At 43.8% G+C, this 26,197-nt stretch overlaps 1 protein-coding gene across 2 annotated transcripts in view; it reads left to right on the top strand.

Annotated features, from left to right (window-relative positions):
* Positions 1-21,794, top strand: part of LOC141085300 (natural cytotoxicity triggering receptor 3 ligand 1-like) — a 50,461-nt gene extending 28,667 nt beyond the window's left edge. For both annotated transcript variants that reach the window (XM_073570579.1, XM_073570580.1), the window contains 5 exons: positions 4,340-4,675; positions 4,758-5,054; positions 8,235-8,336; positions 9,378-9,436; positions 21,556-21,794. In XM_073570579.1, the coding sequence (XP_073426680.1) occupies positions 4,340-4,675; positions 4,758-5,054; positions 8,235-8,336; positions 9,378-9,403 (761 nt within the window). In that variant the 3' untranslated portion in view covers positions 9,404-9,436; positions 21,556-21,794. The remainder of the gene's footprint in view (positions 1-4,339; positions 4,676-4,757; positions 5,055-8,234; positions 8,337-9,377; positions 9,437-21,555) is intronic.
* The last annotated feature ends 4,403 nt before the right edge of the window (positions 21,795-26,197 follow it).

The following is a 26,197-nucleotide window of genomic DNA, read 5'->3' as shown; positions in this document are numbered from 1 at the left end:
ACCGCCCGTCGCCTCCATCATCAGTATCTGGTGACCGCCCATCGCCTCCATCATCAGTATCTGGTGACAGCCCTTCGCCTCCATCATCAGTGTCTGGTGACCGCCTGTGGCCTCCATCATCAGTATCTGGTGACCGCCCATCGCCTCCATCATTAGTATCGTGACCGCCCGTCATCTCCATCATCAGTGTATGGTGACCGCCCGTCGCCTCCATCATTAGTATCTGGTGACCGCCCGTCGCCTCCATCATCAGTATCTGGTGACCGCCCGTCGCCTCCATCATTAGTATATGGTGACCGCCCGTCGCCTCCATCATCAGTGTCTGGTGACCGCCCGTTGCCTCCATCATCAGTATCTGGTGCCCGCCCTTCAGATTCGCCATTCTTTGGACTTTCTGAGCGCCGGGGATGTGGGAGAATCTGCGTTATCAGCACAGGCTCCCCGCGTTTTCCTGCGCAGTCTCCGCTCTTTTGGTGCCGCGCTCCTTTCTCGCTCGCCTTAAAATTTTTCGAAATCCAGATATATTTTTTTCTTACTTAAATTCTTGTATTTGGGGAAAAATGATTTCTGTCCTTGGGGTTCATTACTAAATGTTCACCATTTCCTCTGTGCTGCTGCGTTTCCTGTGGCTGCAGAATGAATTATCTGGGAATCAGTCAGTGAGCGCATTCAGACTTCTGAGGAAATAAAGAGTAGATTCACCAAAGCTGGACAGTCTCTTTAGAAAAGTGGGCACTCCCATCTCAGACATTTATCCACCCACTGACCCCTTGGCCCATAATCAGTCTCGCTGTGCCAGCTCTCTCCCATTCTTTACAAGGCAGCTTTGCTCCATTAGGGCTCCGCCATGATCAGTGACTCCCCCTGCATTTTCAGTGGGGGTCTCAGGTAGTCCAAAATTCACCTTCTCACCCACCAGAGTCAGACTGCTGCTTTCTTTCGCCACCATGCTTTACACTGCATACATGAATTCAGCTTTGTTGCTTTGTCTACTGTGATCTTATGTAGCCTGAAAACCACCCCATCCACCATGCTTTACACTGCATAACGGACGTCAGTTTTATTGCATTGTCTATCGGTATCTTACAAAGCCTGCATTCCACCCCGTCCACCATGCTTTACACTGCATACATGAATCCAGCTTTTTTGCATTGTCTATTGGGATCTTATGAAGCCCAAAGAACCCACCCTCCTGATTCTGACTGCTTTTCCAGTCCCCCATACTTTACACTACGGCGCTGCTTGTTCAGGTGGGCTGCTGTGTACAAAGCCACAAGTGCACAAAGCTTATTAACCATTGCACGTCTGCATTTCCCGTCAGGTTTTTGGTTGTGTAAGAACCTGACATAAATCTTCAGCTCCTGTGGTGTCTTGGAAATTGGGTCTTGGTCTGATAATGGTGGCGTCAGCAGAACGGAGCGGCGGGCTGCAGACCGCAGTAGACGTCGTTAGTGATGGTAGCCCACCCATGTACAATTACACCTCCCACCCTAAATATTTTTTTTCCCCTGATGGGTGATTTACAAAATGTTTCACATCATGGTTCAGATGCTGATCACCATCCTGCTCCTGGTGCCGTGGCTGCCAGCAGGCGAGTTGTATGGGGGGCACGGGTGCAGGCGGGGGTCCGAGGGTGACCAGGGAGACGTCCTGGATGGTCGCTGCGAGGATTCTCTTCACCATTTTGGGGTGCATTCGCTGTTTTGATCGCCTGTTATTGCATTTTATAGCAATGTTGTGGCGGCCAAAAAAGAGCGCAATTCCGGTGTTTTCATTTTTTTCTCATTCTGCCGTTTACTTATCGGATTAATTTACTTTATAGTTTGACAGATCGGGTGTTTCTGAACGCAGCGATACCAAATATGTGTATTAGTTACATATTTTTTTTATATTTAATAGGGCAACAAATGGGGGTGATTTGAACTTTTGTGTTTTTTTATTTTTTAGATATTTTTTTAAACTTTTTTACTTCTTTCAATAGTCTCCTTAGGGGACTTGAAGCTGCGATAATCTGATCTCCTGTGCTATACACAGCAGGGATGCAGCCTTACTGTGTGTAGCAGAAATCATCATCTCCTATGAACACTGGACACGGGCCGGCGTTCCCAAGAAGATCGTGATGACGGGCACAGGGGGCTTAGATGCCGCCTGGCCCGGGCTGTATGGACTGAGAGAATGACATTGCTGATGCGCCCATTGCAACCCACCGTGCAGAAGGGTAGGGAGATGGTGGTCGCAGCAGATGTTCGTCGCAGTAGAGGGTGGTCATAGCAGAGGGTGGTCATAGCAGAGGGTAGTCACAGCAGAGGGTGGTCACAGCAGAGGGTGGTCACAGCAGTGGGTGGTCACAACAGAGAGTAGTCATAGCAGAGGGTAGTCACAGCAGAGGGTAGTAACAGCAGTGGGTGGTCACAGCAGAGGGTGGTCACAGCAGAGGGTAGTCACAGCAGAGGGTAGTCACAGCAGAGGGTGGTCACAACAGAGGGTGGTCACAGCAGAGGGTAGTCATAGCAGACAGTGGTCGCAGCAGACCATGGTCACAGCAGAGGGTGGTCATAGCTGAGGGTGGACGCAGCAGAGGGTGGTCTCAGCAGACAGTGGTCACAGCAGATGGTGGTCATAACAGACGGTGGTCGCAGCAGACGGTGGTCACAGAAGACAGTGGTCATAGCAGACAGTGGTCTCAGCAGACAGTGGTTACAGCAGATAGTGGTCATAACAGATGGTGGTCGCAGCAGAGGGTGGTCATAGCTGAGGGTGGACGCAGCAGAGGGTGGTCCCAGTAGACAGTGGTCTCAGCATACAGTGGTCACAGCAGACGGTGGTCATAGCAGACAGTGGTCTCAGCAGACAGTGGTCTCAGCAGACAGTGGTTACAGCAGATAGTGGTCATAACAGACGGTGGTCGCAGCAGATGGTGGTTACAGCAGACAGTGGTCATAACAGACGGTGGTCGCAGCAGATGGTGGCCACAGCAGATGGTGGTCGCAGCAGACGGTGGTCACAGCAGACGGTGGTCACAGCAGACAGTGGTCACAGCAGACAGTGGTCTCAGCAGTCAGTGGTTACAGCAGATAGTGGTCATAACATGGTGGTCGCAGCAGACGGTGGTTACAGCAGACAGTGGTCATAACAGACGGTGGTCGCAGCAGATGGTGGCCACAGCAGACGGCGGTCACAGCAGACGGCGGTCACAGCAGACGGCGGTCACAGCAGACGGTGGTCACAGCAGACTGTGGTCACAGCAGACAGTGGTCATAGCAGACAGTGGTCTCAGCAGACAGTGGTTACAGCAGATAGTGGTCATAACAGATGGTGGTCGCAGCAGATGGTGGCCACAGCAGATGGCGGTCGCAGCAGACGGTGGTCACAGCAGACAGTGGTCACAGCAGACAGTGGTCACAGCAGACAGTGGTCACAGCAGACAGTGGTTACAGCAGATAGTGGTCATAACAGATGGTGGTCGCAGCAGACGGTGGCCACAGCAGACAGTGGTCACAGCAGACAGTGGTCACAGCAGACAGTGGTCACAGCAGACAGTGGTCTCAGCAGACAGTGGTTACAGCAGATAGTGGTCATAACAGATGGTGGTCGCAGCAGTCGGTGGTTACAGCAGACAGTGGTCATAACAGACGGTGGTCGCAGCAGATGGTGGCCACAGCAGATGGCGGTCACAGCAGACAGTGGTCACAGCAGACAGTGGTCATAACAAATGGTGGTCGCAGCAGATGGTGGCCACAGCAGACAGTGGTCACAGCAGACAGTGGTCATAACAGATGGTGGTCGCAGCAGACGGTGGCCACAGCAGACAGTGGTCACAGCAGACAGTGGTCACAGCAGACAGTGGTCACAGCAGATAGTGGTCATAACAGATGGTGGTCGCAGCAGACGGTGGCCACAGCAGACAGTGGTCACAGCAGACAGTGGTTACAGCAGATAGTGGTCATAACAGATGGTGGTCGCAGCAGACGGTGGCCACAGCAGACAGTGGTCACAGCAGACAGTGGTCACAGCAGACAGTGGTCACAGCAGATAGTGGTCATAACAGATGGTGGTCGCAGCAGACAGTGGTCACAGCAGATAGTGGTCATAACAGATGGTGGTCGCAGCAGACAGTGGTTACAGCAGACAGTGGTCATAACAGACGGTGGTCGCAGCAGATGGCGGTCGCAGCAGACGGTGGCCACAGCAGACAGTGGTCACAGCAGACAGTGGTTACAGCAGATAGTGGTCATAACAGATGGTGGTCTCCCTTTGCTGGAGCCAGAATCTTCTTCACTTTTTATGTTCCTCACTAAGTTTTTGGTGAAAATTGGTAACGCGCCATTTCTCACCGCAGAGACGTCTGATCTGAGAGTGCGCCAGTCTCCAGCATCTCTGATGGTCACTCGGGGGCAGCATGCCAGGCTTGGATGCTTCTTCTCTTTCGAATCTAATAGTAAAGGGGCCGTGACCTGGCACAAAGCCGAGCTGGAGGGGAACATGAGTAGCAGTCAGGTCGTCCCCCTGAGACGCCGCTTCTCTCTCGCCCATCCAAAGACTTTCCTGAGTGAAGGTGACGCCTCGCTGGTCATCAGTAATGTCACCGGGGAAGATGCTGGCATTTACTTCTGCAAGGTGCGCATGTGGGAGAAGGCGGAGGAGCAGGGGCCCGGCACCAGCCTCGTGGTGTACGGTACGTCATCATCTGCCCCACTCTAACTACAACTCCCACTGTCCCCATTGTCCTCTTATCTATTGCATTCTTCCACTCTCAGCTCATCCTTCGCACCCAGAGATTTACCTGAAAGTGGCCACCAGGTCACGAGAAGTCCTAGCCCTGAGCTGCCAAACATCCGGCTACTACCCCCCGGGCATTACTGTCATCTGGGACATCAATGACGGCGACTTTCCTGATCCTGGACCTTTAGAAATATGGAAGTCAGAACATGGCGACTATCAAGCTACTCGTCACCTTGTCTTACCCTCAACCTTTAGAACCAACTTGCTGACGGTTTCCTGCATTGTGCAGCATATTTCTCTTGCTGCACCATTATATACCAACTACTCTCACAGTGAGTGAAGGGCAGCGGATGGTTTCTGGATGTAATAACAGTGTTTTGCCTGTAGATGGCAGTAAATCCTTCCTCTTACATCTATTCTATTACTGTATTTATAAACATTGTTTTTCTGTGATTCCTTTGTATCTCCGTTCATACTGCACCCACACACACACATGATACACCATTTGATAGGTAAACTTGCTCCCTTCAGCATGAAAACAGCCAAACAAACCACACATTCATGACTTTATCACTAAATACAGATTAAACATTCATTTTCATAAACCTGCAGAAAGACACAATGACCTGCAGGTGGCACCTCAACCGGAAAACATTTTTTGGCCTCTGTTTATCAAAATAATTTATTGTATTACCAATCTACATATATAAATACCTGTCTGTGTTCATCAGCTCATGAAATACATTTACAACCTCTGGCAAAAATTATAGAATCACCGGCCTTGGAGGATGTTCATTCAGTTGTTTACTTTTGTAGAAAAAAAGCAGATCACAGACATGGCCCAAAACTAAAGTCATTTCAAACGGCAACTTTCTGACTTTAAGAAACACTACAAGAAATCAAGAACAGAAAATGTGGTAGTCAGTAATGGTTACTTTTTTAAACCAAGCATAGGGAAAAAATTATGGAATCTCACTCAGTTCTGAGTAAAAAATGATGGAAACACACCCTGTACATTTTCATTCCCAAAACTAACACCTGCATCAAATTAGATCTTGTTAGTCTGCATCTAAAAAGGAGTGATCACACCTTGGAGAGATGTTGCTCCAAGTGGACAGACATGAATCATGGCTCCAACAAGAGAGATGTCAATTGAAACAAAGGATAGGATTATCAAACTCTTAAAAGAGGGTAAATCATCATGCAATGTTGCAAAAGATGTTGGTTGTTCACAGCTGTGTCTAAAATCTGTACCAAATACAAACAACATGGGAAGGTTGTTAAAGGCAAACATACTGGTAGATCAAGGAAGACATCAAAGCGTCAAGACCAAAAACTTAAAGCAATATGTCTCCAAAACAGGAAATGCACGGCAAAAAAAAGGGTAAACAGGAGTCAACGTCTGTGACCAAACTGTAATAAACCGCCTAAAGGAAATGGGATTTACATACAGAAAAGCTAAATGAAAGCCATCATTAACACCTAAACAGAAAAAACAAGGTTACAATGGGCTAAGGAAAAGCAATCATGGACTGTGGATTACTGGATGAAAGTCATATTCAGTGATGAATCGCGAATCTGCATTGGGCAAGGTGATGATGCTGGAACTTTTGTTTGGTGCCGTTCCAATGAGATTTATAAAGATGACGCCAGAAGAGAACATGCAAATTTCCACAGTCATTGATGATATGGGGCTGCCTGTCAGGTAAAGGCACTGAGGAGATGGCTGTCATTACGTCTTCAATAAATGCACAAGTTTATGTTGATATTTTGGACACTTTTCTTATCCCATCAATTGAAAGGATGTTGGGGATGATGAAATCATTTTTCAAGATGATAATGCATCCTGCCATAGAGCAAAAACTGTGAAAACATTCCTTGAAAAAAGACACATAAGGTCAACGTCATGGCCTGCAAATAGTCTGGATCTCAATCCAAATGAAAATCTTTGGTGGAAGTTGAAGAAAATGGTCCATGACAAGGCTCCAACCTGCAAATCTGGCAACAGCAATCTGAGAAAGTTGGAGCCAGATTGATGAAGAGTGCTGTTTGACACTCATTAAGTCCATGCCTCAGAGACTGCAAGCTGTTAGAAAAGCTAGAGGTGGTGCAACAAAATACTGGTGATGTGTTGGAGTGTTTTTCATAATTCCATAATTTTTCCATCAGAATTGAGTGATTCCATAATTTTGCCCTCTGCTTGGTAAAAAAAAGTAACCACTACTGACTACCACATTTTTCGCTCTTGATTTCTTTTAGTGTTTCTTAAAGCCAGAAAGTTGCCATGTGAATTGACTTTAGTTTTGGGCCATGTCTGTGATCTGCTTTTTTTCTACAAAATTAAACTACTGAATGAGCATTCTCCAAGGCCGGTGATGACATAATTTTTTGCTAAGGGTTGTACATTTGACCAGCTTGCGTTTGCTGAAATTGCCTGCGCCCCTGATGACCAATGTGTGAAAATTTTGCACGGGCCAAGCTTGTATATCTAGTTTTTATTTATTTTATTTTTGTCTATTTTTTATTCTTGGATTCTTAACATTTTTTATTTTCTTATTTATGTGTCTTATTTTTATCTCTTTATTTAGTTTATTTTTTTTATTGCTTTCATTCTTTGATTATCCACATTTTTTATATTTTTTTACTGTATATAGAGTATTTATTTTTATTCTTTTTATTCTTGGATTGTTTACAATTTTTTTTTCAATGTTTCTAATTTTTATTTATTTCAGTCTATTTTTTGCTTTTATTCTTGGATTCATGACACTTGCTATTTTCTTTTTAATGTATCTAATTTTTATTTTAGTCTTTATTCTTTATTGCTTTTATTTTTTGATTCTTCATAGTTTTTACATTTGTTTTAATGTATTTAGTTTTTCTTTATTTTTAATCTCTTTTTATTTTTTTATTTTTTGAGTTTTTTTGCAATGTATTTAATTTTTATTTATTTAATTTAGATTTTTTTCTTTTAATCTTGAATTCTTGACAGTTGTTATTTTTGTTTCCTGTATCTAATTTTCCTTTCTTTTTTAGTCTCTTTTTTATTGCTTGGATATTTTGATTCTTCACACTTCGTTATTTTCTATTTAACGTATCTCGTTTTTATTTATTTTATTCTTTATTGCTTTTATCTTTTGATTCTGTTTTATTTATCTAATTTTCATTTATTTATGTCTATATTTTTTATTGCGTTTATTCTTTGATTCTTCACATTTTTTAATATTTCTAACTTTTATTTATGTATTTATTTTAGTTTAATCTTTTTATTGCTTTTATTCTTGGATTGTTGACATTTGTTTTTTCTGTTTTCTGTATCTAATTTTCATTTATTTTAGTTTCTTAATTTTTCATTGTTTTTACTATTTGATTCTTCACACTTTTTAAAAAAATCTTTTTAATGTATATCGTTTTAATCACTTCCTTTAAGGCTTTATTTTTTAATACATTCATTCTTATCTTGCCATTTTTTTATTTTCTTTCTTTTTCATTGTATTTTTCATTTATTTTTCTAGATCTTTCTGAGTTCGAACTAACTCAATATCAACTTGTTGAATATCTCAATATTTTTAAAATTGCTATGATACTTGGTCTAACAGTCGGTATTTTTCTCACAGGTAAGTTGTGTTTAGTGTTTTCTTTACATCTTCCTGCCCTTTCTTGTAACTTTTCAGAATTATCTGTGGGGGTCCATGAAGAATAATAATATTTCTGGCCACATTCATAATCAGCAGCAACATTATACAACAGTAATGAGCAGTGTAGCTGTGAATCCATTTCTGGGTGTGATAAAACACTTACTAGAAAGCAGAACCATGGATGACATTGTACACCAGTACTGAGCAGTGTAGCTGTGAATCCAGCTCCAGCTGTGATAAAACACTGACTAGTAAGCTGCAGCATGGAAGACATTATATAACAGTACTTAACAGTGTAGCTTTGAATCCTGCTCTGGGTGTGATACAACACTTACCAGATAGCAGCAGCATGGATGACATTATACAACAGTACTGAGCAGTGTAGCTGTGAATTCAGTTCCTGATGTGATAAAACACTTACTATAAAGCAGCAGCATGGATGACATTATACAACAGTACTGAGCAGTGTAGCTGTGAATTCAGCTGCTGGTGTGATAAAACACTTACTAGAAAGCCACAGTGTGGATGACGTTATAACAGTCCCAAGCAGTGTAGTTGCAAATCCAGCTCTAGCTGTGATTAAACACTTACTAGATAGCAGCAGTATGGATGACATTATGCAACCGTACAAAGCAATGTAGCTGTGAATCCAGCTCTGAATGTGATAAAACACTTGCTAAAACGCAGCTATGCATTTCTCTACCTCTATATTACTTTCCACCTTTTTTTTATTAGTAAGCTCTAATCTGATCCCTCAGTGCGTTGCAAATCCAGGATGGATTTTTGGATTTGTGCAGTTTTTCAGAGTGATTGATAAGTTCATTAGTGGGAGGAGAAGTAGCTCATAAGTGGAGAAATAGCATATTTCTTTGCTAAGTTTCCATTTTATTACATCTATTTCTCAGAAAGTTGGATCGTAACACATTTCTAAAAGGTGAATACGAGTCATGGTCTAATTTGCTGTTTATAGATATATTATCTATATATTATATTCATTTCTACTTTTTTCTTAATTTCTAGTACTTAAAAGATGCAAAATCAAATGAAAAAAGTGAAAATCCAACACGTTCATTACTCATGTGAGTAAATTCATCCACGTAGAAATGAAAGATCAGATTATGTATAACGTTTTTGACAAGTCATGTTTTACAAAAGAAATTCAATATAAAGGGAAATTCCCATTTAATAAAGAAATGTTATATATTGCTAGAAGTTGGGGGTCCAACCTTGGGAACAGCGGCTGGTACTTTTTAGCCTGGGGGGCAATCACAAGGCTGTGGCCCTCGAGTTGCAGTCACCCACCTTTGCCCAACTTATATCTGGCTGCTGCATTAAAGCAACAGCGATAGCAGGCTTTAAAAACAGGCTTGTACATAGATATATAACTAGAACGGAGCTTGCTGCATAGATATGGGAGCAGAACCAAGCTTACTGCCTACATAGATACTGTAACAGAAGCAATCTGACTACATAGACACAAGAAGAATGGATTACTACGTAGATAAGGGAGCAGAACCGACCTTACTAGAGAGATATAGGAGCAGAACCGAGCTTACTACAGAGCTATGGGATCAGAACCGAGCTTGCTACAGAGCTATGGGAGCAGAACCGAGCTTACTATAGAGCTATGTGAGCAGAACTGAGCTTACTACAGAGATAAGGGAGCAGAACCGAGCTTACTACAAAGCTATGGGAGCAGAACCGAGCTTACTACAGAGGTAAGGGAGCAGAATCGAGCTTACTACAGAGCTATGGGAGCAGAACATAGCTTACCACAGAGATATGGGAGCAGAACCGAGCCTACTATAGAGATATGGGAACAGAACCGAGCTTAATACACAGAGCTATGGAAGCAGAACCGAGCTTACTACAGAGCTATGAGAGCAGAACCGAGCTTACTACAGAGATAAAGGAGCAGAACCGAGCTTACTACAGACATAAGGGGGCAGAACAGAGCTTACTACAGAGATACAGGAGCAAAACCGAGCTTGCTACAGAAATAAGGAAGCAGAACCGAGCTTACTACAGAGATATGGGAGCAGAACCGAGCTTACTACAGAAATAAGGGAGCAGAACCGAGCTTACTACAGAGATATGGGAGCAGAACCGAGCTTACTATAGAGATATGGGAACAGAACCGAGTTACTACAGAGCTATTGGAGCAGAACCGAGCTTAATACAGAGCTATGGAAGCATAACCGAGCTTACTCCAGAGATACAGGAGCAGAACCGAGCTTACAGAGATATTGGAGCAGAACAGAGCTCACTACAGAGATAAGGGAGCAGAACCGACCTTACTCCAGAGATATGGGAGCTGAACCAAGCTCACCACAGAGACATGAGAGCAGAACAGAGCTTACTACAGAAATAAGGGAGCAGAACCGAGCTTACTACAGAGATACAGGAGCAGAACCAAACTTACTACAGAGATATGGGAGCAGAACCGAGCTTACTGCAGAGATATTGGAGCAGAACAGAGCTCACTTCAGAGATAAGGGAGCAGAACCGAGCTTACTCCAGAGATATGGAAGCAGAACCGAGCTTACTACAGATCTATGGGAGCAGAACCGAGCTTACTACAGAGATACAGGAGCAGAACCGAGCTTACTACAGAAATATGGGAGCAGAACCGAGCTTACTACAGAGATAAGGGAGCAGAACTGAGCTTCTACAGAGATAAGAGAGCAGAACCGAGCTTACACCAGAGATATAGGAGCAGAACCGAGCTCACTACAGAGATATGGGAGCAGAACAGAGCTTACTGCAGAGATATTGGAGCAGAACAGAGCTCACTACAGAGATATGGGAGAAGAACCGAGCTTACTACAGAAATAAAGGAGCAGAAACGAGCTTACTACAGATAAAAGGGAGCAGAACCGAGCTTAATACAGAGCTATGGGAGCAGAACAGAGCTTATCACAGAGATATGGGAGCAGAACCGAGCTTACTATAGAGATATGGGAACAGAACCGAGCTTAATACACAGAGCTATGGAAGCAGAACCGAGCTTACTACAGAGCTATGAGAGCAGAACCGAGCTTACTACAGAGATAAAGGAGCAGAACCGAGCTTACTACAGACATAAGGGGGCAGAACAGAGCTTACTACAGAGATACAGGAGCAAAACCGAGCTTACTACAGAAATAAGGGAGCAGAACCGAGCTTACTACAGGGATATGGGAGCAGAACCGAGCTTACTACAGAAATAAGGGAGCAGAACCGAGCTTACTACAGAGATATGGGAGCAGAACCGAGCTTACTATAGAGATATGGGAACAGAACCGAGTTACTACAGAGCTATTGGAGCAGAACCGAGCTTAATACAGAGCTATGGAAGCATAACCGAGCTTACTCCAGAGATACAGGAGCAGAACCGAGCTTACTACAGAGATATTGGAGCAGAACAGAGCTCACTACAGAGATAAGGGAGCAGAACCGACCTTACTCCAGAGATATGGGAGCAGAACCAAGCTCACCACAGAGACATGAGAGCAGAACAGAGCTTACTACAGAAATAAGGGAGCAGAACCGAGCTTACTACAGAGATACAGGAGCAGAACCGAACTTACTACAGAGATATGGGAGCAGAACCAAGCTCACCACAGAGACATGAGAGCAGAACAGAGCTTACTACAGAAATAAGGGAGCAGAACCGAGCTTACTACAGAGATACAGGAGCAGAACCGAACTTACTACAGAGATATGGGAGCAGAACCGAGCTTACTGCAGAGATATTGGAGCAGAACAGAGCTCACTTCAGAGATAAGGGAGCAGAACCGAGCTTACTCCAGAGATATGGAAGCAGAACCGAGCTTACTACAGATCTATGGGAGCAGAACCGAGCTTACTACAGAGCTATGGAAGCAGAACAGAGCTTATCACAGAGATATGGGAGCAGAACCGAGCTTACTATAGAGATATGGGAACAGAACCGAGCTTAATACACAGAGCTATGGAAGCAGAACCGAGCTTACTACAGAGCTATGAGAGCAGAACCGAGCTTACTACAGAGATAAAGGAGCAGAACCGAGCTTACTACAGACATAAGGGGGCAGAACAGAGCTTACTACAGAGATACAGGAGCAAAACCGAGCTTACTACAGAAATAAGGGAGCAGAACCGAGCTTACTACAGAGATATGGGAGCAGAACCGAGCTTACTACAGAAATAAGGGAGCAGAACCGAGCTTACTACAGAGATATGGGAGCAGAACCGAGCTTACTATAGAGATATGGGAACAGAACCGAGTTACTACAGAGCTATTGGAGCAGAACCGAGCTTAATACAGAGCTATGGAAGCATAACCGAGCTTACTCCAGAGATACAGGAGCAGAACCGAGCTTACTACAGAGATATTGGAGCAGAACAGAGCTCACTACAGAGATAAGGGAGCAGGACCGACCTTACTCCAGAGATATGGGAGCAGAACCAAGCTCACCACAGAGACATGAGAGCAGAACAGAGCTTACTACAGAAATAAGGGAGCAGAACCGAGCTTACTACAGAGATACAGGAGCAGAACCGAACTTACTACAGAGATATGGGAGCAGAACCGAGCTTACTGCAGAGATATTGGAGCAGAACAGAGCTCACTTCAGAGATAAGGGAGCAGAACCGAGCTTACTCCAGAGATATGGAAGCAGAACCGAGCTTACTACAGATCTATGGGAGCAGAACCGAGCTTACTACAGAGATACAGGAGCAGAACCGAGCTTACTACAGAAATATGGGAGCAGAACCGAGCTTACTACAGAGATAAGGGAGCAGAACTGAGCTTCTACAGAGATAAGAGAGCAGAACCGAGCTTACTCCAGAGATATGGGAGCAGAACCGAGCTCACTACAGAGATATGGGAGCAGAACAGAGCTTACTGCAGAGATATTGGAGCAGAACAGAGCTCACTACAGAGATATGGGAGAAGAACCGAGCTTACTACAGAAATAAAGGAGCAGAAACGAGCTTACTACAGAGAAAAGGGAGCAGAACCGAACTTACTACAGAGATAAGGGAGCAGAACTGAGCTTACTACAGAGATAAGAGCGCAGAAGCAAGCTTACTACAGAGATAAGGGAGCAGAACCGAGCTCACTACAGAGATACAGGAGCAGAACCGAGCTTACCACAGAGATATTGGAGCAGAACAGAGCTCACTTCAGAGATAAGGGAGCAGAACCGAGCTTACTCCAGAGATATGGAAGCAGAACCGAGCTTACTACAGATCTATGGGAGCAGAACCGAGCTTACTACAGAGATACAGGAGCAGAACCGAGCTTACTACAGAAATATGGGAGCAGAACCGAGCTTACTACAGAGATAAGGGAGCAGAACTGAGCTTCTACAGAGATAAGAGAGCAGAACCGAGCTTACTCCAGAGATATGGGAGCAGAACCGAGCTCACTACAGAGATATGGGAGCAGAACAGAGCTTACTGCAGAGATATTGGAGCAGAACAGAGCTCACTACAGAGATATGGGAGAAGAACCGAGCTTACTACAGAAATAAAGGAGCAGAAACGAGCTTACTACAGAGAAAAGGGAGCAGAACCGAACTTACTACAGAGATAAGGGAGCAGAACTGAGCTTACTACAGAGATAAGAGCGCAGAAGCAAGCTTACTACAGAGATAAGGGAGCAGAACCGAGCTCACTACAGAGATACAGGAGCAGAACCGAGCTTACCACAGAGATATTGGAGCAGAACAGAGCTCACTACAGAGATAAGGGAGCAGAACCGACCTTACTCCAGAGATATGGGAGCAGAACCAAGCTCACTACAGAGATAAGGAAGCAGAACCGAACTTACTACAGAGATATGGGAGCAGAACCGAGCTTACTACAGAAATATGGGAGCAGAACAGAGCTTACTACAGAGATAAGAGAGCATAACCGAGCTTACTACAGAGATAAGGGAGCAGAACCGAGCTTACTCCAGATATATGGGAGCAGAACCAAGCTCACTACAGAGATAAGGAAGCAGAACCAAACTTACTACAGAGATATGGGAGCAGAACCGAGCTTACTACAGAGATAAGAGAGCAGAACCAAGCTTAGTACAGAGATAAGAGAGCAGAACCAAGCTTACTACATAGATACTGGATCAGAACCAAGCTTACGGCATACATATGGTACTAGAATCTAGATTACTACATCGATACAGTACCAGAACCAAGCTTACTGCTTAGATATGGTACCATAACTGAGCTTACTTACAGACATACATATACAGTGCCTTGCGAAAGTATTCGCCCCCCTGGAACTTTTCAACCTTTTCCCACATATCATGCTTCAAACATAAAGATACCAAATGTAAATTTTTGGTGAAGAATCAACAACAAGTGGGACACAATTGTGAAGTTGAATGAAATTTATTGGTTATTTTAAATATTTGTGGAAAGTCAAAAATTGACAAGTGGGGCGTGCAATATTATTCGGCCCCTTTACTTTCAGTGCAGCAAACTCACTCCAGAAGTTCATTCTGGATCTCTGAATGATCCAATGTTGTCCTAAATGACTAATGATGATAAATATAATCTACCTGTGTGTAATCAAGTCTCCGTATAAATGCACCTGCTCTGTGATAGTCGCAGGGTTCTGTTTGAAGTGCAGAGAGCATCATGAAGACCAAGGAACACAACAGGTAGGTCCGTGATACTGTTGTGGAGAAGTTTAAAGCCGGATTTGGATACAAAATGATTTCTAAAACTTTAAACATCCCAAGGAGCACTGTGCAAGCGATCATATTGAAATGGAAGGAATATCATTCCACTGCAAATCTACCAAGACCCGGCCGTCCCTCTAAACTTTCATCTCAAGCAAGGAGAAGACTGATCAGAGATGCAGCCAAGAGGCCCATGATCACTCTGGATGAATTACAGAGATCTACAGCTGAGGTGGGACAGTCTGTCCATAGGAAAACAATCAGTCGTACACTGCACAAATCTTGCCTTTATAGAAGAGTGGCAAGAAGAAAGCCATTTCTCAAAGATATCCATAAAAAGTGTTGTTTAAAGTTTGCAACAAGCCACCTGGGAGACACACCAAACATGGGGAAGAAGGTGCTCTGGTCAGATGAAACCAAAATTGAACTTTTTGGCAACAATGCCAAACGATATATTTGGCATAAAAGCAACACAGCTCATCGCCCTGAACACACCATCCCCACTGTTAAACATGGTGGTGGCAGCATCATGGTTTGGGCCTGCTTTTCTTCAGCAGGGACAGGGAAGATGGTTAAAATTGATGGGAAGATGGATGGAGCCAAATACAGGACCATTCTTGAAGAAAACCTATTGGAGTCTGCAAAAGACCTGAGACTGGGAAGGAGATTTGTCTTCCAGCAAGACAATGATCCCAAACATAAAGCAAAATCTACAATGGAATGGTTCACAAATAAACGTATCCAGGTGTTAGAATGGCCAAGTCAAAGTCCAGACCTGAATCCAATCGAGAATCCGTGGAAAGAGCTGAAAACTGCTGTTCACAAACAATCTCCATCAAACCTCACTGAGCTCGAGCTGTTTGCCAAGGAAGAATGGGCAAGAATTTCAGTCTCTCGATGTACAAAACTGATAGAGACATACCCCAAGTGACTTGCAGCTGTAATCGCAGCAAAAGGTGGTGTGACAAAGTATTAAGTTAAAGGGGCTGAATAACATTGCACGCCCCACATTTCAGTTTTTGAATTTCCACAAAAATGTAATATAACCAATAAATTTCGTTCAACTTCACAATTGTGTCCCACTTGTTGCTGATTCTTCACCAAAAATTTACATTTGGTATCTTTATGTTTGAAGCATGATATGTGGGGAAAGGTTGAAAAGTTCCAGGAGGCCGAATACTTTCACAAGTCACTGTATCTCTAGAAACACTGACAAGTAAACACACAGTACGGCAGGGACATTGCTAGGGTTCTAAAAGTTCGGGGGTCCAAGCCTCAAAGTGCATGTCTCCCCATCTAACCCCCCTATAGCCATATAAAATAGCATGTATATATAATTACAGTATACCACTGTTGCTAACAAAAAACACACAATGCAAAGACCAATATTATCAAAATTACTACTATAAAAGACCAAAACAATAAAACTACTCAATGTCCACCACCATCACCACTACACAGCGAATACATAATATAACCATTACCTTTACATAACAAAACACAATACAGAGACCAAGGACACCACCATACACTTTCTATTACATATTGACTGATTAATCACACAACATTTTTTCCTACACAAATAGAAATACACAGGGATGTTAATAAAATTGTTTCCTTTATTTAAATATCAATGTGAATAATAAAAAGAAAGGATACTGATTTTTCAAAAATGCAGGGACATTACACCATGGAGTGCCAACAGTGCACTAAACAGCAAAAGATTATATATGACAAAAATGCCACGAAATGGGATTATTCAATCCGCTAAAAAAGCACCATTCATGTGATCTTAGTATAAATATGAGGTGTGGGAGGTCATACTGATACAAACCCTCATCCTATAAATAACTCCTCATATATGAAGTGCATCACACTATAACAATGACTATAACAGCCATATATTTATTGAAAATGTACCACTATACAGGGGCATGTTATTCATCAGTGCATAAAATGATCAAACCTGTATTAAAAAATGACCAAAAGTACAAATGCATGAAAAAATGAAAAAGAGTGCCATATATTTATTGAAAATGTACCACTATACAGGGGCATGCTATTCATCAGTGCATAAAATGATCAAACCTGTATTAGCGGTATTATTAATCATACTAAGAATGAAAGGTAAAAGACCATTACCTATAAAGTGCACGTGGAGATTCCTGGCGTCCCTGCTGCCCCGACGCGCGTTTCGAAGTCCTTCTTCAGGACTAAGATCACATGAATGGTGCTTTTTTTAGCGGATTGAATAATCCCATTTCGTGGCATTTTTGTCATATATAATCTTTTGCTGTTTAGTGCACTGTTGGCACTCCATGGTGTAATGTCCCTGCATTTTTGTAAAATCAGTATCCTTTCTTTTTATTATTCACATTGATATTTAAATAAAGGAAACAATTTTATTAACATCCCTGTGTATTTCTATTGGTGTAGGAAAAAATGTTGTGTGATTATCTAGATTTGGCTGGGGATGAGTCCCAATTGATTAGGGATTATAATTACATTTTAGGACTTTTGTGTGATTAAAAATACATATTGACTGAAACAGATTTAGCTGTTACTAAATAAAAAAATAAAAAAACACTACTAAAAAGAGCAATATTACCACCTTACAGTAACAGTATATTGGTTAATACCAGTCCCGCTGAACATACACGTGAGTACAGTACAGTTATATATAGTAACTTACAGCTGACGATCTTTCTGATTTGGGTCGCTCACTTTTCCTGTCTTTTCCATCTGGCCCAGACCTCCATTACCACTTCTCCAGCCACAGCTCGTCTGCACAGATTACAACAAAAACACATCTGATTTCTCACATTTCTAGCGATGTCTCCATCTATTCCCAACCTACAAAATCTCCCCACTCTGCATGCACCTGAGGCATAGAATACTGACCCCAATATTTAAAAAACGGTGTCATTACTATGATTACTTCCTTACATACAAGGTATTAATACCCCCACTGTGCAAATGCCTGTATGCTTCTTTGAAGGATATAATATCCCAAGTGCCCCCTTCCAGCAACAAATACCCTCAAGTGCCCATTTCAAGTATATATGCCCCTATATATGGCCCCAGATTTCACCACATATATAGTATGATGGCCCCAGTTCACCAATATATATAGTAGGATGGTCCCAGTTCTCCCCATATAAGTAACAGAAAAACTGACTGAAATGAGAACTAGTCTGAATAGGTGCATACCAAAAAAGGATATATCAAAACCCGAAAAATGGTTGCACTCAATAGTGTTAAAGCATGTCAATGTGAAATACATGAAGTGTGAATAGCAAAATGGCTTTTGGAATTTAGGAGAAACACATGAGATGCTTAGCACAAAATTTGGCCAAATAATGTGAAACCATCCACCATCGTCAAGGTAAACTCATGAATCAGATGGGTCCCTGACCTAACTGCCCAGTGTGACCACTTACCTATGGCTAATCTCTAGATGTATGGATGAATATAAACACCTCTCTATGATGGCCCCAGCCCCCAGTTATACAGTATGATGGCTCAAGTTCCTCCATATGCAGTATGATGGCCCCAGCCCCCATATATGCAGTATGATGGCCCCAGTCCCCATATACAGTATGACCCCAGTTCCCCCCATAAAGTATGATGGCCCCAGCCCCCATATATACAGTATGATGGCCCTAGTTCCCCCCCATATATAGAGTATGATGGCCCTAGTTCCCCCCCATATATGCAGTATGATGGCCCCAGCCCCCATATATGCAGTATGATGGCCCCAGTTCCCCCCCATATATAGAGTATGATGGCCCCAGCCCCCATATATACAGTATGATGGGCCCAGTTCCCTGATATATAGTATGATGGCCCCATCCCCGATATATACAGTATGATGGCCCCAGCCCCCTTATATACAGTATGATGGCCCCAGTTCCCCCCCATATATAGAGTATGATGGCCCCAGCCCCCATATATACAGTATGATGGCCCCAGTTCCCTCATATATAGTATGATGGCCCCATCCTTGATATGTACAGTATGATGGCCCCAGTTCACCCTATATAAACAGTATGATGGCCCCAGCCCCCGTATATACAGTATGATGGCCCCAGTTCCCCCCCATATATAGAGTATGATGGCCCCAGCCCCCATATATAGAGTATGATGGCCCCAGCCCCCATATATACAGTATGATGGCCCCAGTTCCCCCCATAAAGTACAGTATGATGGCCCCAGACCCCATATATACAGTATGATGTCCCCCGTTCTCCCCATAGAGTATGATGGCCCCAGCCCCCATATATGCAGTATGATGGCCCCAGTTCCCCCCCATATATAGAGTATGATGGCCCCAGCCCCCATATATACAGTATGATGGGCCCAGTTCCCTCATATATAGTATGATGGCCCCATCCCCGATATATACAGTATGATGGCCCTAGTTCGCCCTATATAAACAGTATGATGGCCCCAGTTCCCCCCATAGAGTATGATGGCCCCAGCCCCCGTAGATACAGTATGATGGCCCCAGTTTCCCCCCATATATAGAGTATGATGGCCCCAGCCCCCATATATACAGTATGATGGCCCCAGTTCCCCCCATAGAGTATGATGGCCCCAGCCACTGTATATATAGTATGATGGCCCCAGTTCCCCCCCATATATAGAGTATGATGGCCCCAGCCCCCATATATAGAGTATGATGGGCCCAGTTCCCTCATATATAGTATGATGGCCCCATCCCCGATATATACAGTATGATGGCCCCAGTTCGCCCTTTATAAGCAGTATGATGGCCCCAGTTCCCCCCATAGAGTATGATGGCCCCAGCCCCCGTATATACAGTATGATTGTCCCAGTTCCCCCCCATGTATAAAGCATGATGGCCTCTTCCCCCATATATACAGTATGATGGCCCCAGCCCCCATACAGTATATACACTATGATGGCCCCAGCCCCCATATATACACTATGATGGCCCCAGGCCCCATATATACAATATAATGACCCCAGCCCTCATATATACAGTATGATTGCCCCAATTCCCCTCCATATATATAGTAGGATGGCCCCACAGCCCGTTCATATAAAAAATAATGATGTTTATACTCACCCCATCCTGGTTTTCCCAGCACTGCAGCCTCCATCTTCTTGCCTGTAGAGCAGTGCGAGACAATGATGTCATCGCGCCCCCTGCACGATTACGCTGAGGTCTCACAAGCCACGGTCTGCATCACAGCGCAGCAGACAGGGCCACGCTCAGTTTGCTGTGCACGGCCATCAGGCGGCACACAGCATTTGCCTCCCTGCCAACAGCCCAGCCGGCCCCTGCTTGGTAACCCCCACTGATCCTTAGATTAAGGCTATGTGCCCACGTAGTGTTTAAATCCGGACACTGAAAACCGGACTCCTTCCCAGAAATCACGCGGTTTTTTCTGCGCGATTTCACTGCGATTTTACAGCGATTATGTTTGCGATTTTGCCGCGATTTTCGTGTGCGATATTCAAGCACTTTCCAAGCGATTTGAAGCATCGCTTGGAAAGTGATTGACAGGTTGGTCACACTCATCAAACATAGCGTTTGACAAGTGTGAGCAGCTTTTTACTATTGAGGCCGCCTATGCGGCATCAATAGTAAAAGATAGAATGTTAAAAATGCTAAAAAAATAAAAAATCGGGGTATATTTACCTTCCGGCGTCCCGCGCTGCATTCCCGGCCTCAGCGTTCCCAGTAATGCCTTGCGGCAGGGTCCTGTGATGACGTAGTCTCACGTTGCTATAGCGATCTCGCGAGACCGCTAGAGTCACGCGAGACTACGTCATCACTGGACCTTGCCGCAAGGCATTACTGGGAACGCTGAGGCCGGGAATGCAGCGCGGGACGCCGGAAGGTAAATATACACCGATTTTTTATTCTTTTTTTTACAGGGGTATGGTACCCCGGGCCCTGAGGACAGTCTCCTCTCCTCCACACCGTGGGTACCAACCGCACGAGACGCTTAACTTCCCGCATGGTGGGCATAGCCACATACAGGAAGAAAGCGGTTCTCATGCATTCCTATGGGTGCGGAATCGCAGCAATTCTTTGCGATTCCGCACAAAAGAATGAGCATGCTGCGATTTTTTCCGCGATGCAATTCCGCCGCGGAAAAAAGCGCAGCCTTAGCACAGCATGTGCGGAATGCCATAGGAATGCATGGGGTGAGTTCTGTACACGATTTTTAAACGTTTTTGCCTCGATTTCGCACTGAAAATCGCGGCAAAAACGCTTAAAAATCGCTACGTGGGCACACAGCCTAAAGAGGCAGCAGTGCTGATTCAGTGCTATAGCCTCCTCACTCGTTTCCTTGTAGAGTGACACCATCTGGCTGTGCAGGGAACTGCAGCTGGTCCCATTCACTTACACAGAGCTAAACTGCATAACAAGTGTCCGGGCTCTGCTGTGCAGGAAAATATTGTCAAGGGGTTGACTTTCAAAAAATGATATCATGCCTCTTTAAACTGATATTTTATATATTTTTTTGTATTTTTATTTTTATTGTTCTATGATTTGCTTCTCTATAGATCTCTTTAGTTTCCAGTCTCTTATACTCCAGCCAAGTCTTCATCCAGCAGGACCGTGCAGCACCTGGCGCTAATATTAAATGCAATTGTGGTTGATGCCTCGTGATCTCTGGAAATGATCTGGTTACAGACTCTAAATTTGTATTTTCTGCACTTGCTATTGTAGAAGCCTTTGACATTTAATACAACTTTTGCTTAATATGATATTGCAATGCACCATTAAAATGGTTGGGAATGGTTGTTTTGTGTTGTATTTCATACTGTGTAACCCTCCAAAGAAAAAATTCACCCGAAATTTTCCATTTTTCAATTTCTACCTTTTGCACTATGTCATTTTCTGTTTCCAAATTCCTTGCTGCTTCTTTTCCCTGGTATTTCTGTAGGGGGAGGACTGATTTTCTGATACAGAGAGGAACAATGTCTGACATAAAGAGTTAAATGATAACTTTGCTTTGTGTGTCCTAACACCGTTCATTCATAGCTGCAATGCTCTGCGTGTCTTGACACCTTTCTATCATAGCTGTGATGCTCTGCATGTCGTGACAGATCTGTATGTTCTGACATCTATTATAGCTGTAATGCTCTGCCTGACAAATTTCTATCATAGTTGCATTGCCTTTTTCTATCATAGCTGTGATGTTCTCTGTTCTGACACCTATTATAGCTGCTATGTGTGTCCTGACATCGTTCCATCATAGCTGCTATGTGTGTCCTGACATCGTTCCATCATAGCTGCTATGCTCTGCGTGTCCTGACACCTTTCTGTCATAGCTATGATGCTCTGCTTGTCCTGACCCCGTTCTATTATAACTGCAATGCTTTTTTATCATAGCTGTGATGCTCTGCGTGTCCTGACACCTTTCTATCATAGTTGTGATGCTCTGCTTGTCCTGACCCCTTTCTATTATAACTGCAATGCTTTTTTATCATAGCTGTGATGTTCTGCGTGTCCTGACACCTTTCTATCATAGCTATGATGCTCTGCTTGTCCTGACCCCTTTCTATTATAACTGCAATGCTTTTTTATCATAGCTGTGATGCTCTGCGTGTCCGGACACCTTTCTATCATAGTTGTGATGCTCTGCATGTCCTGACTCCTTTCTATCATAGCTGCTATGTTCTGTGGGTCCTGACACCTTTCTATCATAGCTGGGATGCATTTTTTTTATCATAGCTGTAATACTCTGCATGTCCTGACACCTTTCTGTCATAGCTGTGATTCTCTGCTAGTCCTGACCCCTTTCTATTGTAGCTGTTGTGCTCTGCATGTCCTGACACTTTCCTATCATAGCTGCGATTCTCTGAATGTCCTAATCCCTTTCTATCATAGCTGCGATGCTCTGCGTGTGCTGAGCCCTTTCTATCATAACTGCGATTTCTGCGTGTCCTTATTCTTTTCTGTCATAGCTGCGATGCTCTCTGTGTCCTGAAACCTTTCTATAATACATGCAATGCAGCGATAACTGCAAAGTTCTTTTGTGTCCTAACACCTTTTTAGCCTTGCTCCAAAGCTCTGAGTGTGTCCTGACCCCTTTCTATAATAGCTGCGATGCTCTGCATGTCCTGACACCTTTCTAGCATAGCTGCGATGCTCTGCGTGACCTGACACCTTTCTATCATAGATGCAATGCTCTCTGTGTCCTGACAGCTTTCTCTCATAGCTGCAATGCTCTGTGCGTCCTGACACCTTTCTATCATAAGATCAATAAGAGGTGATCCAAATATTATGATGCTTGCAATAAATATAAACCCATCTGAGATCCCTAAGGCTGCGTTCACACGTTGCATTTTCTTCGCGTTTTCGCAGCGGTTTTTAACGAGCGTTTTTTGCCGCAAAAAAACAGCATCCCATGCAATCCTATGAGATTCCGCAATGCTGTGCTAATGCTGCGGATTTTCCCACGGCGGAATCGCATCACGGAAAAATACGCAGCATGCTCATTAATTTTGCGGAATCGCGGCGATTCTGCACCCATAGGAATGCATTGTTCTGCTTACTTTCCGCATGTGGCTGTGCCCACCATGCGAAAGTAAGCAGAACATTTGCGGATGGTACCAATGGTCCGGAGGAGAGGAGACTGTCCTCCAGGCTGTGGGTACCATATCCCTGTAAAAAATAGAATTAAAATAAAAAAATCGTCATATTCTCACCTTCCGATGTCCCGCGCAGCGTCACCAGGCTTCAGCGATGCTGCCGGCAGGTCCAGTTCCCAGTGATGAATTGCGGCAATGACTTTTGATGACATCGCGGTCTCGCGAGACCGCGACGTCATCAAAGGTCATTGCAGCAATGCATCACTGGGAACGGGACCTGCCGGCAGCATTGCGATGATCGGGAATGCTGCGCGGTACGTTGGAAGGTAAGAAAAACACGATTTTTTTATTTTTTTAAAATTATTTTTAACATTAGATCTTTTTACTACTGGTGCTGCATAGGCAGCCTCAATAGTAGAAAGTTGGTCACACTCGTCAAACACTATGTTTGACGAGTGTGACCAACCTGTCAATCAGTTCCACAAGCGATGCTACAGATCGCTTGGAAAACGCTAGTGTTCTGCAAGCTAATTACGCTTGCAAATCGCTAGTTTAATCGCGGGAATTTAAAATGCGTTTTTCCCGCGGAATTGAATTCCGGAATTCCCGCGGTAACTTCCGCGGCAATTCCATAGCGTGTGCACATAGCCTAAGGCTACTTTCAATAGATTTCAGAAACAACATCTATTATTAAGTGAATGTGCAAAATAAGACTGTACAAATTGAAAGTAGGCAGGCTAAAATAAGCTCTCTTTAATGCCACTGTACTTGCATTGGCAAAAAGGGGTATAAAAGCCTAACAATAGAAAAGCTAATGATAAAGTATAGACAAATATTACTGAAGTTAGTCTATGACAGCAAAATAAACTTGGGCATACATTTGTCCACACTTGTTCATTTATTTTCTAAATATCACAGTTTGGTTGTGCTTTTCTGATTACCCTATTTTGCTCCTTAATTGGATTGGTTAGAGACTTCAGATGGGTTTATATCTTTCTATCATAGCTGCGATGCTCTGCGTGTTCTGAGACCTTTTGTATCCTAGTTGCGATGCTCTGCATGTTATGAGACCTTTCTATCTTACGATATGTGCACACGCTGCGGATACTGCTGCGGATTTTTCCACGTGGATTTGAATGTAATCCGCAGGTAAAATGATTTGCGTTTTACCTGCGTTTTCACACCTGTACAATGGAGCAGATGTCAAAACTCAGTGGAATCCACAGAAAGAATTGACATGAATGTTTTTTATTGTGCTATCTTATGTTCATTTACCTGGTTCATTAATCAAGCCTCATGTTATGGATGGGTATTCCTTTTTCCATATATACAGTGGGGCAAAAAAGTATTTAGTCAGTCAGCAATAGTGCAAGTTCCACCACTTAAAAAGATGAGAGGCGTCTGTAATTTACATCATAGGTAGACCTCAACTATGGGAGACAAACTGAGAAAAAAAAATCCAGAAAATCACATTGTCTGTTTTTTTTCATTTTATTTGCATATTATGGTGGAAAATAAGTATTTGGTCAGAAACAAGCAATCAAGATTTCTGGCTCTCACAGACCTGTAACTTCTTCTTTAAGAGTCTCCTCTTTCCTCCACTCATTACCTGTAGTAATGGCACCTGTTTAAACTTGTTATCAGTATAAAAAGACACCTGTGCACACCCTCAAACAGTCTGACTCGAAACTCCACTATGGTGAAGACCAAAGAGCTGTCAAAGGACACCAGAAACAAAATTGTAGCCCTGCACCAGGCTGGGAAGACTGAATCTGCAATAGCCAACCAGCTTGGAGTGAAGAAATCAACTGTGGGAGCAATAATTAGAAAATGGAAGACATACAAGACCACTGATAATCTCCCTCGATCTGGTGCTCCACGCAAAATCCCACCCCGTGGGGTCAGAATGATCATAAGAACGGTGAGCAAAAATCCCAGAACCACGCGGGGGGACCTAGTGAATGAACTGCAGAGAGCTGGGACCAATGTAACAAGGCCTACCATAAGTAACACACTACGCCACCATGGACTCAGATCCTGCAGTGCCAGACGTGTCCCACTGCTTAAGCCTGTACATGTCCGGGCCCATCTGAAGTTTGCTAGAGAGCATTTGGATGATCCAGAGGAGTTTTGGGAGAATGTCCTATGGTCTGATGAAACCAACTGGAACTGTTTGGTAGAAACACAACTTGTCGTGTTTGGAGGAAAAAGAATACTGAGTTGCATCCATCAAACACCATACCTACTGTAAAGCATGGTGGTGGAAACATCATGCTTTGGGGCTGTTTCTCTGCAAAGGGGCCAGGACGACTGATCCGGGTACATGAAAGAATGAATGGGGCCATGTATCGTGAGATTGAGTGCAAACCTACTTCCATCAGCAAGGGCATTGATGATGAAACGTGGCTGGGTCTTTCAACATGACAATGATCCAAAGCACACCGCCAGGGCAACGAAGGAGTGGCTTCGTAAGAAGCATTTCAAGGTCCTGGAGTGGCCTAGCCAGTCTCCAGATCTCAACCCTATAGAAAACCTTTGGAGGGAGTTGAAAGTCCGTGTTGCCAAGCGAAAAGCCAAAAACATCACTGCTCTAGAGGAGATCTGCATG

Source organism: Dendrobates tinctorius, unplaced genomic scaffold (genome assembly GCF_039654945.1).
Source record: "Dendrobates tinctorius isolate UK_male_01 unplaced genomic scaffold, ASM3965494v1 ptg000028l, whole genome shotgun sequence".
NCBI lineage: Eukaryota > Metazoa > Chordata > Amphibia > Anura > Dendrobatidae > Dendrobates > Dendrobates tinctorius.
Note: the sequence above shows the minus strand (reverse complement) of the source record. Positions and strands in the feature narration are given on the sequence as shown.